Source organism: Phyllopteryx taeniolatus, chromosome 3 (assembly GCF_024500385.1).
Source record: "Phyllopteryx taeniolatus isolate TA_2022b chromosome 3, UOR_Ptae_1.2, whole genome shotgun sequence".
NCBI lineage: Eukaryota > Metazoa > Chordata > Actinopteri > Syngnathiformes > Syngnathidae > Phyllopteryx > Phyllopteryx taeniolatus.
Genome location: NC_084504.1, coordinates 22867645 through 22882347, shown reverse-complemented (window position 1 = coordinate 22882347; position 14703 = coordinate 22867645). Strand labels below are relative to the sequence as shown.

The window sequence follows — 14703 nt, the reverse complement described above, 5'->3', positions numbered from 1 at the left end:
GTGACAAAACGGGCTGATGTGCAGGCGTACCAAATAGGGTTTGGGAGCGGCCCCGCTCGTGTTGGTCTGCCATAGGTTCAAACCGCCATCAGCATCCACGATCCCAAACTGCACAAAAACAAAAAGTATCTCTGTTGGAATTAAGTCAGACAGTTTTCCCACAGCAGGCTCAATGTCAGCTGCACCGGGGACACCCGTTGAGAAGCGTCGCTCCCTTCAGGTAATGCGCGCCACGCTCTAAACTGCATCGCTTACGTAAGCAACTGCTGGACATGTTTGCAAATTCTCTAAGCGTTTCTCTCTCTTTTTGGGCTGAGATGACAGAGGAGACAGAGACTGTGTCGAGGCACCATCTGAGGACATGTTTCGCGGGAGGCGAGTGCACTCAGCTGAACAACAATGTGCGCTGAAGCAAACTCCCCGCTGTGCTTCGTGCCATCATGGCAAAGTTGAGAGGATGTGTGAAGATGTCACTCAGTGGGACAGGCTCACATCAAAGGAAAGAATAGTGAATGATTTTTGAAAACAGCAACGTTCAATGGGAACCTTATTTCCTTGATGGTTGAATCGAATCCTGGTCACTCTGGAGTTGCCTGGACTTCTGAAGCAGATAATCTGCTGGGAGTGACCCCACTCGAACATCCTCACGCTCCCATCTTGAGCCCCCGTCAAGTCTGAAGTACCAACAAGCAAGAAAAGACAACGATTATATAATCTGTGGTGACATCAGTGGCAAGGGGGCCATCAGATGGTGCTATTTGGGGAATTTTGTTTTTAGTACTGAAAAAAATTCACAACTGAATTAGGACAATTTTGCATCGCTCAATCTGAAAATGGCATCTGTTACTCTTGCTCAGGTCTGGTTTTTATTGTTAAGTTATTAACACTTTATTAATCAAATGTTACAAACTTTGCATGTTACAAACTTTACAAACTAAATTGAATAGTAGACGATGAAAGTACCGTAACTTCTCTTGTACAATGCGCACCAATGTACAACCCCAAATCCAATGAAGTTGGGACGTTGTGTTAAATAAATAAAAACAGAATACAATGATTTGCAAATCATGTTAAACCTATATTTAATTGAATACACTACAAAGACAAGATATTTAATGTTCAAACTGATAAACTATTGTTTTTAGCAAATAATCATTAACTTAGAATTTTATGGCTGCAACACGTTCCAAAAAAGCTGGGACAGGTGGCAAAAAAGACTGAGAAAGTTGAGGAATGCTCATCAAACACTTGTTTGGAACATCCCACAGGTGAACAGGCTGATTGGGAACAGGTGCGTGCCATGATTGGGTATAAAAGGAGCGTCCTTGAATTGCTCAGTCATTCACAAGCAAAGCTGGGGCGAGGTTCACCTCTTTGTGAACAAGTGCGTGAGAAAATAGTCAAACAGTTTAAGGACAATGTTCCTCAATGTACAATTGTAAGGAATTTAGGGATTTCATCATCTACGGTCCATAATATCATCGAAAGGTTCAGAGAATCTGGAGAAATCACTGCATGCAAGCGGCAAGGCCGAAAACCAACATTGAATGCCCGTGACCTTCAATCCCTCAGGTGGCACTGCATCAAAAACTGACATCAATTTGTAAAGGATATCACAAGGGCTCAGGAACACTTCAGAAAACCAATGTCAGTAAATACAATGTGGCGATACATCCGTAAGTGCAACTTGAAACTCTACTATGCAAAGCAAAAGCCATTTATCAACAACACCCAGAAACGCCGCTGGCTTCTCTGGGCCTGAGCTCATCTCAGATGTACTGATGCAAAGTGGAAATGTGTTCTGTGGTCCGACAAGTCCACATTTCAAATTGTTTTTGGAAATTGTGGACGTTGTGTCCTCCGGGCCAAAGAGGAAAAGCCATAAAATTCCAAGTTAATGATTATTTGCTAAAAACAAAGTTCATCAGTTTGAACATTAAATATCTTGTCTTTGTAGTGTATTCAATTAAATATAGGTTGAACATGATTTGCAAATCATTGTATTCTGTTTTTATTTACGTTTAACACAATGTCTTAACTTCATTGGAATTGGGGTTGTATAATACGCAGCCCCAAAGTTGACCCCAAAATTCTGGAAAAACCTTCTCCCTATATATAATGCATTTTTTACAATGGATGATTTTGCTTCTACCCATATGATCAAAATAATGAAGTATTTTGTTAGTTTTTTCAAATAATTATTTTGAAGTTAAGCACTTTATTTGAACAAGTAACCCTTTTTTTAATTTACTTGCTCTTATTTGGAAATTCACAGCCCTACTTTTATTTAGTAAATTAGAAAAACACACGGTTGTGCTCTTACGTTTGATTACCCAGGCAGAATTTGTAAGATGCGTACAATACTTTAAAGAAAACATGAAGGACCAGGCAAAACACAATTTTATTTTAATGGGATTCAAATTAAACCGTCAAGCATTTCAGAAAAGCATTATCATTAAACAAAACATAACAATGAAGAAATTAATAATGGTTGTTAAGTCCTCAGCCATATTTAAAAAAAAAATAAAATAAAAATAAAAAATAAATAAATTCACAAATTCTACCAGGGTATGTAAACTTATGAGCACAACTGTACATATATGCAGTCATACGTACACCTGTCATATTGGAATGAAAGTGTAGTCTAGACTTTTTTTATAACCACTATGTGGCAGTGGCATTTTGGAATGAAAGTGTACATAACCACGAGATGGCGGCATACATTTATAAAATGTGAAAGTTTTTTCCCATTTGCCCTTGTACCCATGTATAATGCACAATATATACACGAGAAACTACGGTACCTGTACATTGAAGGGTAACGTCATCATTGTTCAAAATTCAGGGCATGAACCCCTGTTTATTTGAACCTCTAAAAAGCTAAATTACTTGTACATGTAAACAAAAACATGGACATAGTTCAAAAAGTTGACATGATTGAGCAAGACCAATTTGATATTTGGATCCCAAAAGCATGCATGGTAGGTTAATTGACAACTCTAAATTGCCCGTAGGTGTGAATGTGAGTGTGAATGGTCGTTTGTTTGTATGTGCCCTGCGATTGGCTGGCAACCAGTTCAGGGTGTATCCCGTCGCCTGCGTAATGATAGCTGGATAGGCTCCAGCATGCCCGCGACCCTAGTGAGGAGAAGCGGCTCAGAAAATGGATGGATGAATTTAGCACATCAAAATTGTCCTAAAATCTTTGACAATAAATTTGTTGTTGTGTTACTTGTTGTCTGTGTATTTTTAAACACTGACATTGGGAGATAAACTGTTAATAAAAACAAAAAAAAAAGCACAATATAGACAAGAGTTATATAAAAGAAGTGTTTTATATAGATTAAAAATGCCACAAAATAATGAATGTAGAAAGTGATCAATTTCATGCACATACAACTAGGGAATCAGGATATGTTTGATTAGAGGAAAAAGAAAAACATCTTAAACAGGAGGCATCAGGCTACCTTCTTACATTAACAGCAAACGTAAGACTACATGAAGAATATTGTGAGTAACATCGTGTAACAAGACAGACAACAGAATGTCAAATTAAAAGCTCTAATCTCTGACAGACCGATTTGTACTTACAGTACGGCAGCGTGGGATGTGAGGTCATTCTTCTCACATTGTTGATATTTCTCTTGATCATCTGAGGGAAGAAGGTGAAGATGAGGAGGAGGACAAGATGCAATGCAGAACTTAACTGCGGTGCCTTTTTTTAAGTACACTATTGCTACGTACATTGAAGACCTTTTCACGCTGAACACCACATTGTCGATTGTGTGAGCTATATGTGCTATTTGTCATTGACATCTGTAATTTCTTGTTCTGTAAACCAAATGTTTGATGTGTTCCAATGGATACCATAACATGGGTACAACTACACAAAATAATGGGATCATATACAAGAGCTGTGCCACCTTCGATAATGTCAATGATGTATTAAAACAAATGCACTCAGTCTATCAAGTCAATTCTTGTTGAATAAGCCAACGTCAACTTGTGTGACGTGACTGTTTACTGTCTTAACACTGCAAATAAATTACATGTTTCACTTACTGGCTGTGTGCAGTCATTAAGAACAGCAGGTTCTCTGGTGAATCTGAATGAAGGTGACTCAAAAATATTCATCTTACAAAGTGAAACCAAATCAATCTTTCAGCTGCTGACGGCAATCTGAACCCACCGCAGGCCTCTCCACGCAGTGCGTGGGAATTCAAAGATCAAACATCTGAGGCATATTTGACAATTTAGTAAACATGCTCACATGAGTGAATGTAATGCTGAGAGACTGTTAATGGTAATAGAATTGCTGCATTTTTTTGAAAACTGTATGCTTAGTTGCACTAATAATTGCCCAAATGTGTCACAGCGACAGGCATAACAGGGTAAAGTAATTAAATCCCACAACAAAAAAAATTAATTAGTAGAACTAACCACGGAGGCTCCCCGGCCTGTCTGATGGCCTCCCAGCCACGGCATGTTGATGGGCGTACCGGGGCTGCTGCGAGTGTACGGCGTGGTGCCATGCAAGGTGACAAAGTCATCGTGTGTATGGACAACCAGGAAGTCATCGGTGCCCACTCTGCAGGCAGAGAGAGAGAGAGCGAGTGAGAGAGAGCGAGAGAGAAATATTGGCATCTAGCATCTAGGTAGTTGTGTTAGAGAGAGAGAGAACTATTGGCAACAAGCTAGTTGTGTTTTTCTGGTGAAACTAGTAGAGCCTTGCATAGTTTCACATTGCAAAACAAATTGAAAAAAATTTACCCTGTTGAGTCTAACCGCAAAATCTTATTAAAAAGAACCAGACCGTATTTGCTCAAAGAGTAGTCATGGGCATTGAGTTTGTCAATGTTTCTGTTTGGTGGTAAGAAATATATCTGAGGGTTTCATCCTTTATTTGTACAAACGAATACTTCTAACAAACCGCAATTCAAATGAAGTTGGGACATTATGTAAAAGGTAAAAAAGATTTGCAAATCCTTTACAAACTATATTCTATTGAATACACTACCAGGACAAACTAATGTTCAAATTGATAAACGTTTTGTTTTGACTTTTTTTTCAGTGCAAATATTCACTCATTTTGAATTTGATGCCTGCGCTTCAGCTCGGGTTCTGACCAGAACAAAGAGGTCAGAGCATATTACTCCAATTCTGAAATGCGGTATATAAATAAATTTGCTTTGCACAAATTTACAATGGAAGACAGGTCTAGATTGCTGACAGGCCAGTCTAGTACTTTGACTATGAAGCCTTGCTGCTGTAACACTTGCAGAATGTGGCTCGGCATTGTCTAAATAAAATGAGCAGGGACGTACCTGAAAAAGACATTGCTTGGATGTCATTATATGTTGCTCAAACAGCTGTATGTACCTTTCCCCATTAATGGTGCCTTCACAGATGTGCAAGTTACCCATGCCATGGTCACAAACACACCCAATACCATCACAGATGCTGGCTTTCAAACTTTGCACTGATAACAATCCGGATGGTCCTATTCCTCTTTGGCCCGGAGGACGACGTCCATGATTTACCAAAACAATTTGAAATGTGGACTCGTCAAACCACAGCATGCATTTGCACTTTGCATCAGTCCATCACAGTTGAGTTCAGACTCAGAGAAGCCGGTGGCGTTTCTGGTTGTTGTTTATATATGGCTTTCGCTTTGCATGGTAGAGTTTTAACTTGGATTTGTAGATGTAGCGACGAACTATGTTAACTGACAATGGATTTCTGAAGTGTTCCTGAGCCCACATGGCAATATCCTTAACACAATGATGCCGGTTACGGGTATTCAATGTTGGTTTTCGGCCTTGCCGCTTACGTGCAGAGATTTCTCCAGATTCCCTAAATCTTTCGATGATATATGGAACGTAGATGATACAATCCATAAAGTTATGGCAATTGTACATTGAGAAACATTGTTAAACTGTTGGACTATTTGCTCACATAATTGGTCACAAAGAGGTGAACCCTGCCCCATCCTTGCTTGTGAGCAACTGAGCCTTTCAGGGATACTCTTTTTATCATGACGCACCTGTTTCTAATTAACCTGTTCACCTGTGGAATGTTCCAAACTATTTTTTTATTTTTATTTTTTAGTATACCATAATTTTCCCAGTCTTTTGCTTCCCTTGTCCCAGCTTAGCGTACCTTTTTACTGCTAAGAAAGCCCTTGAGATACTCATACAGTTTGTAACAACATATCTTTGCGAGTAATCCTTTTCGAGGATGGTAAACAAAAGCAAAGGAACAGACTTGCAAAAATTATGAGTGGGACTTGCTACGGTGAAGCTGTGTATTTCTGGGCATGTCTATGTAAGGCAAGAGCAAAAGTGTCATTATTTTGCACTAAATATTCATTGACCGGTAATATATGTTTTGAATTTGAAAACAAATCATTTTATTTTACCAATTAACAAGGATTCAGTAATTTATTCAAGCGGATGATGCACCCGGTGATTGACATCCAATAGGGCAGAGGACACTAAACAAATACAGTACTGTATAGAAATTTTGCACTATGCAAACACAGGCATTTTGTCCTGATGGCACCAGTCCAGCGTCCATCTAACAAGAGAGAGGTAACCCCTCTCTTACCCTTTCGCTTCAACCTCGTCATCATCGATCCACGTCAAGATCCGTGTGGCCAAGATGGATGACACATCCAACTCCTGAATGTCATGTGTAGAGGCCATGACTAAGCAATTACGATTTGCCTGGAAGACACACAAAAGTGAACACATTGTGGGTGGGAGTGAGTGGATGAAAACCGACATCCTGTTATTGGTAACTTTTGGTCACAAAATCAACCATATGCATATTCATAAAGACAAAACGATTGATTTTTGTGCCATTGTATCTATTTCTTGTGATGTGTATATATGGGAGGTGTACCTTGTTGATGGCAAAGGCCGTGATGATGTCTGACTCCTTGTGAATGATGCGAGCCTTCCCCCCGGGGCAGCCCAGACCTGACTCAGTCTGTGCGCACGCACGCACACACACGCACGCACGCACACACACACACGCACGCACACACACACACACACACACAATGATCATAACTTTATTATAAACAAATAGTCGCCATAACTTCACAAAGTATTCTGCTTCTAACTACAGAGCCATTGACCTGACAAGATAAATATTAAAGTGTCAAATTATTTTTCTTCTCTCTTTTTAAGATAACGTGCCACAAGCCAAAGCACGAACCGGGCGCTGCTTCTTTGTGTCCAACACTGTACACGCTGTCAGTGTATTTATGCGCACGCTTGTCGTGCCTTGAGAGGTTAGGAGAGGACGTAGGGCTTTATTGCACTGCACTGCTAACCTCCAGTGAGCAACATAACCGGGTGAGTGCCACGAGACAGCAGGAGAGAAGCGGCCTATGAGCAATAAGTACAAGCACAACCACGGAGGTGACTGTTATATTGTGATTCCACAATTATTCAAAATGAGATGCACCCACGGAGCAGGAGATTAAATCACAGTCTTTACAGCATTTATTCAAGAGGAAACGGCCGTCCCTCTTTCTGTCAGATGCGATAAAGTACAATTTGACTCGCAGAAATCTAAATATGGTGGTTTGCCATTTACGCAGCGCGCATAATCTTTGCGGGATGCAGATCGACTGCGACAGTGTTACGTCCAAGAATGAGAATCTACTCATGCGTTGGTACTCTCAAATATGGAGACAATGGCACTATGTTAAGGGAAGGCGCTAAAAGGTGGTGTGTTGACCGCATCAGCGTATGACACAATGTAGCTTTATACTTCGCATGAATATAAAGGAAAGATTCACCTTAAAACATTGGTGCCAGTTTTTGGTGAAAATGCATGTGCTCTGGTTCTGTCATCACAACTTGATGACAGGCCATTGTTGCTATTCTACTGCAAAATACAAATATAGGCCATGTGAAGCTCATGCTAATAAGCCTCAATTAACCAGCCATCCACACTACTGCATTGTAATATGGTTTATATCGTTTACCACTACACAGGGTGGGCAGGACATCAGTCTGCTGGTTCATTGCTCATTTTAGTGCAAATTCTTCTTCTATCCATCCATCTTTTACAGTATACCACTTGTCCTTAATTAGAGTGAGGTGGAGCCTATTCAATTGACTTTGGGCGAAAGGCTGGGTACAACTTGGACTGGTCTCTAGCCAATCGCAGATCACATATAGACAAACAACTATTCACACTCACATCTACACCTATGGACACTAAAGTCTTCAATTACAACATGCATATTTTTGGAATGTGGGAGGATGCTTGGATATCTGGAGAAAATGCATGCAAGCACATTGAGAACTTTACACACACAAAGGCCCAGACCTCGGGACTGTGACGCAGATGTTCTAATCATTAATCCACTGTGCTGTCAATTATAATTCTAGAAACTAAAACTTTTATCCTGAAGTAAAAGATCCTAAATAGAAACAAAATCCCATGAGGGCACAAAAACAAACAAACAAAAAAAATCATTATGTTCAACACAGCAAGCCACACACAGATTAATATGCATAAATGGCATACCTAATTAGGGGTGGGACAGTACAGGTAGCCCATGATACAATCCATACCTCGGTTTTGGGCCAAAAAGAAAACAACCTTTTCTCTCTCATAATTATCTCTAATTTTGCTTGTCAGCAAAAAATGCAATTTGTATTGTACTGAATAATATAACTTATTTCAAGTGAACCGTTATGTAAACAAAAATACTATTTGTGTCAGTTGGATAATGCGTGGGGAGATTGGTCATCCCCTGTAACCCACTCTGCAGTCATGACCAATCAACCTACGCTTTATCCAACTGTTACATGTATGTTGGAATTGAAAGGTCCACGTGCACAACATAACGTGGATCGAGTGTTTTTAATTAACATATCTTCGACAACAGGAAAAGGCTGCAAATCTTTAGATATAAATGCTCCCATTGCACGGGTTATTTTGTTGTGTTTATCTTAAGTGGCATGGTAAGTCTGTTCAAAAGGATTTTCTTTAGATACTTGTTTTGCTGGTGGTGTGCACTGTTCAAGAATTATTATGGTCATACTGTCCACAGGAACCCCATATACTTTATTTTCACTAGTTTTTCCTAGGTTCCGTGTTCTCTTGTCTAATCTTGAGGTTTCCGAATTATAAGTGAAGGTATCATTAACGGGGGCGGCACGGTGGCCGACTGGTTAGAGCGTCAGCCTCACAGTTCTGAGGACCCGGGTTCAATCCCTGGCCCCGCCTGTGTGGAGTTTGCATGTTCTCCCCGTGCCTGCGTAGGTTTTCTCCGGGCACTCCGGTTTCCTCCCACATCCCAAAAACATGCATTAATTGGAGACTCTAAATTGCCCGTAGGCATGACTGTGAGTGCGAATGGTTGTTTGTTTCGATGTGCCCTGCGATTGGCTGGCGACCAGTTCAGGATGTACCCCGCCTCCTGCCCGATGACAGCTGGGATAGGCTCCAGCACGCCCGCGACCCTAGTGAGGAGAAGCGGCTCAGAAAATGGATGGATGGTATCATTAACGGACTTTTTTGTGTGTGTACATGTCTTGATCGTAACTTGAGTCTAACCACTGCAGCCAAGGCACAGTGAAGAGATGTTGTAAGCTCATTTCTACGTGTTTTGGCTTTAAAAATAAAGCTGACATCAAAAGGCAACTCCCATAGTCATTTGTGGCTTGTAGCAGCAACATGACCTTTTGAGTTGCTCGACTATCGTGTGTCCAGCAAGCATTACATCAGGCTATAACCATGTAAGAAGCTTAGCCATATTGTTTGCGTTTCCTGAAAAAGTACAGGACGTGTAAAGCAATGCTTACAGACGGTATAATGTCTTAACAGTTTTCACTCCATTGCCGTTGTATTTCAACGGCGAAACCGAAATTAATCCACACTGGAAATTTGAATGAAGCTGGTGCTTCTTCAAATTTTCATCTCTCAAATCCTTCACTCATGCTATTGGTTTTACCCCATCCGTGAGCTGTAACAATTACGACTGTCAGTGGGTAAGCGCGCGCGCACACACAGCATCAATGCTAAATGAATTGCATACAAAAATAAAACGCTGTCTGTGAGGGCATATTGTCCCGTGCAGAGCATATTGAGCGGTTTTACCAAGTACTGTCTCATCCCTAATACATGTACATACACTAACAATACATCGACTGTACATGGCAGCAGTACCTGATGGTTTCCTGTCTCGTCCATCCCTGAACATTTCATATCAGTCTGGTCCTCAACCAACTTTAATGATTTGAGCGGTAGCACAACACAAGGGACACAGACGACAGACACACACACACACACACACACACACACACAACATCCAGCAAGTAGTGGACCATGCATACAAACAAACAGAGAAAGTGAATTATTTTGCTGTTAATCAAACAGGCAGCAATTACTTGAATGCAATGAATGCATCATCATGCAACTGGAGGTAGTAACAATACATTTTATCATGCAAAGCTTAAAAACAACAAAACAACAACAAAAAAGAACAATGAAGAAGTTAATTAAAAGTAGTAATGACTCAGTTGTAGTTTGGTTAAATAAAGATGTGATTACAATTCTGCAGTGATAAAGCAGTGTTATTTGGTGGAATTATACGGTTGCAGGTGTGCTACATTCATACATCATTAAGTAGTGTAAAATTGGCGTACCTCTCCGGCGTCACATTTCTTGGTAAAGATGTTTTGGATAAACGTCTCCTGCACTTCGTCCTGCTTTACCAAGAACTGCCAAAGGCGCTTGACAGGGAGCGCTGAATGATGGCTCGTCCTGCAGACAACAATTAAAAAAAAAAAACAGACCGTGTGAGCCGTATGAGCTCACTGAAGCCAAATTAAAAGCTTGAAAAATATTAATTATTGCCGTTTTGTGCCACTGTTGCCACTTTGTAATAAATATTTAAGCTTGTGCTTGAGGCACAACACATCAATCAGCCAAATTGTTTCTTCAAGTGCCATCCCAACTAGAGAGTCACAGGAGTACCTAAATGGGGTATTGGATGGTTCAAATAGGGCCTTGTGTCTGAGGAGGGCGGGGCCTGTCGTGATAGCTTCCTCCTGGAAGTGTGTGGAGATGTACTTGGAGGTGGGGCCTCCAAAGATTTCTAGTCTTTTTTGCAGCACCTGCTCCCAGCGCTGCAGTGTCTTCAGGACACTGTGACACAGCGGGGAGCCCACAGGCAGATCTGTGCCGAGTGGAATTAAAAACAAGACAGAGGGTGACAAAACAGCCACACAGCAGCTTGCGAGATGTGTGTGGGTGCCACAACTAGTACTGACCCAATAGATCATATCCGGCCATCGGGTAGAAGGACTTGAGGTTGACTTGCACCAGCTGAACCATTGCCAAGCGCATTAAACACCAACTGCAAAGAGAAAACCATTACAATACACTGTAGCTAATAGGAAGATAATGATTTATAGTGGTCCAACGTCGCCCGCATAAAAACATAACATTTACAGGCAACCCAAAAGGTTGTGTTGGTGCTGGTAGTGATATGCACCTGTATGAATTGTTGTTAGTATGCTCTTTTTGAGGCGAGTTGGGGTCAAATGTATCGTCGTATTCATCCTCTTCCTCTTCTTCATCTTCACTGCCCTGGCTGTCTTCGGAGTCATATTGAACTCTGTTTTCTGATGGTGGCAGAAATGGCTGAGGGAACAACAGAGGACCATAATCATTAATATTAGCTCTGTAGGGAAAAATTACATTTGGATTTTTGAATGAGTCTTCAGGGATACCTTAGCGATAAAATAATCCCAAACGCTGAGCTCTGGAGGGACAAAACATTCTTTGAAAATGGAAGTGGCTTCCTGGTCCACCACATGTTCAGGCTTTGGACTGGAGGGGTGCTCCTTCTCTATGCCGGATTCTTCCTTCGATCCGCTACGTGACGAAAGCAGGCGGAAGAGTCTGGGCTTCTTATCAGAGACGTCGGTGCCTGGCGAAGCTGTGAATTTAACGCATCTGTCGAGTTTCCATCTTGTTTTTAATTTATTCAATTGCTATTACAGCTATCCAACAAGTTATTGATGAAGAACGCACACAATAATAAATACACTTAAAGGATACTTCATTAGGTAAACCTTCAAAATTAAAATCCAATATATATGAAAGAAAATCTGCTTTTATGAAAAGAATTCTCAATTTACACTGCTAGTGAGTATTCATTTAATAATGATGACTATTGGTTGTAGTTCATAAAGGTGTAAAGCAATAATGATTACAATTGATTGTACTTTGCAAAGGTGTAAACCTTAGATCATACTGAGATATGTTTCTCATGTCTCTCAATAAGTCAACATTTACAATTATCTTTGAGATGGATTGTGCCGATGTACCTGCTAAGTATTTATTGCTTAGGGCATTTCAGTGTATTAGTTTTTAGGATTAATAGGGTGTTATCTTAATTGCAAAAGCACTGAACAGGAGTATAACAGACAAGTAAAAGTAAAAGCCCTTGTAAAGTTGTAAAGAGGATGTGGCCAAAACAACTGTCCTACTAAGGCTGATAACATCTTACAAGGTCCTAAAGACGAGAACTAATTCAGCATGTCTGATTTAAATTGGCCCATTTTGTTCTGCATTGGTACAAACGCAAATAAACCCAATTTCATCTGCCTCACTCACCTGGTGGGGGAGTTTTTGCTGGACTGTTGGCTTTCTCAGTGATGGGGGTTCGCATGCCTCCTCCGAACACCTTGACCCAAAGCTTGCTGCTAAGAGGGTGGGCCATGATGCGAAAGAGCTCGTTGCTTGAGTGAGTGGCCATGCCGTGAATAAAGAGGCTGAGGTAAACAGCTGTCAGGATCTCACAGAGCAGCACGGCTAGGCCCGGTTGGCTCTCATCTCCTGCTGAGCTCAACAGACGGATCATTGAGACGATACCTGGAGAGTGGCACAGCGGGGACGCAGGAGGTGAAGATTAAGTTAGAAAAGTGAGACTTGGAAAAAATAAACTGTTTAACTGGCTAAATAGAAAAATAATGATAGGTAGTTTAAAGTAAACCTATTACCAGACATGCAAACACCAAAGGCATGAAAAAGGTGACACAAACAAAACTAAACATTGTAGGGGGGTCTGGGGGGGATCCCCCGGGTTCCCACAGAGAATGTTTTTGATTTTAACAAGCTGGAAGACTTTGAAGAGTACAATAAGGCAAAATCACCACATTTTCTTAAAGAAAAACATTTATTTACACCGCTCAAATGTAAAAATTTAAGATTAAAATTAAATTTGCTGTATATCCGGCAGTAAGTCGGACTCGTTTCCGGTGAGGGTTGGACTCCACCAAGGCTGCCCTTTATCACTGATTTTGTTCATAACTTTAGTGGACAGAATTTCTAGGCATAGCCGAGGCGTAGAGGGGGTCCGGTTTGGTGGCCTCTGTATTGGATCTCTGCTTTTTGCAGATGATGTGGTTCTGTTGGCTTCATCAAGCCGTGACCTCCAACTCTCACTGGAGCAGTTCGCAGCTCAGTGTGAAGCGGCTGGGATGAGAATCAGCACCTCCAAATCTGAGACCAGGGTCCTCAGTCGGAAAAGGGTGGCGTGCCCTCTCCAGCTCGGGGATGAGATCCTGCCCCAAGTGGAGGAGTTCAAGTATCTTGGGGTCTTGTTCACAAGTGAGGGAAGAATGTAACGGGGGACCGACAGGCGGATCGGTGCAGCGTCTGCAGTGATGAAGACTTTGTATCGATCCGTTGTGGTAAAGAAGGACCTAAGCCGGAAGGCGAAGCTCTCGATTTACCAGTCGATCTACGTTCCTACCCTCACGAGCTGTGGGTCGAAATGAGTTTCCTCCGCATGGTCTCTGGGGTCTCCCTTAGAGATAGGGTGAGAAGCTCGGTCATCCGGGAGGATCTCAGAGTAGAGCCGCTGCTCCTCCACATCGAGAGGAGCCAGATGAGGTGGCTGGGGCATCTGATTCGGATGCCTCCCAGACGCCTCCCTGGTGAGGTGTTCCGGGCACGTCCCACCGGGCGGAGACCCCGGGGACGACCCAGGACACGCTGGAGAGACTACATCTCTCTGCTGGCTTGGGAACGCCTCGGGAACCCCCACGGAAGAGCTGGATGAAGTGGCTGGGGAGAGGGAAGTCTGGGCGTCCCCGCTAAAGCTACTGCCCCCGCGACCCGACCTCGGATAAGCGGTAGAAAATGGATGGATGGATGGAATTAAATTTGTCTCATTTCTTTGTCTTTTTGTTTTGGCCTCCAGCTTGAGCCAGGCCCATCTCCACCTGCACCTGATGTCTGCTTCAAGCTGTGCCACATGAATAGCATCCTCCTTTTTAAGCACTCTCATTCTGGAAAAGAATTGACTAAAATCATCTGTTTCACTTCATTTTTCACTATTACCAACTTCGAAGTCTAATCCCAAATGCATCCTCCAGGAAAATATTAAGTACAATACTTTTGCGTTTTCATTGTCCATTTCTGAATCTGAAGTTAGTTCATTCTGTGTTGTGACATAATCCCTAACATCGCTCTGTCGCTTAATACATTTAACATTAACATCTGTAAACTAATTAGATAATTGTTGCCGCGTTTCCTAATTAATACAAGATGTACTAGCGAATCAGCACCTCAACGCAAAAATACAAAAGACCAGTGCAACAAATACGACACGGGCTGATCTGATGAGAAAAAAATCTTGCTTAAATGTAAGAGTAGCAATAG

At 41.6% G+C, this 14703-nt stretch overlaps 1 protein-coding gene across 4 annotated transcripts in view; it reads right to left on the bottom strand.

The window, feature by feature from the left end:
- Window positions 1–14703, bottom strand: part of LOC133475194 (dmX-like protein 1) — a 64583-nt gene that overhangs the window by 6162 nt on the left and 43718 nt on the right. For 3 of the 4 annotated variants that reach the window (XM_061767685.1, XM_061767687.1, XM_061767688.1), the window contains 13 exons: window positions 12652–12909; window positions 11763–11971; window positions 11525–11673; window positions 11301–11386; window positions 11005–11206; window positions 10674–10791; window positions 10195–10254; window positions 6904–6990; window positions 6607–6725; window positions 4441–4588; window positions 3592–3652; window positions 547–674; window positions 31–108 (listed from right to left, as the gene is read on the bottom strand). In XM_061767685.1, coding sequence (XP_061623669.1) covers window positions 31–108; window positions 547–674; window positions 3592–3652; window positions 4441–4588; window positions 6607–6725; window positions 6904–6990; window positions 10195–10254; window positions 10674–10791; window positions 11005–11206; window positions 11301–11386; window positions 11525–11673; window positions 11763–11971; window positions 12652–12909 — 1703 coding nt within the window. The remainder of the gene's footprint in view (window positions 1–30; window positions 109–546; window positions 675–3591; window positions 3653–4440; window positions 4589–6606; window positions 6726–6903; window positions 6991–10194; window positions 10255–10673; window positions 10792–11004; window positions 11207–11300; window positions 11387–11524; window positions 11674–11762; window positions 11972–12651; window positions 12910–14703) is intronic. The other variant, XM_061767686.1, reaches the window with a different exon arrangement.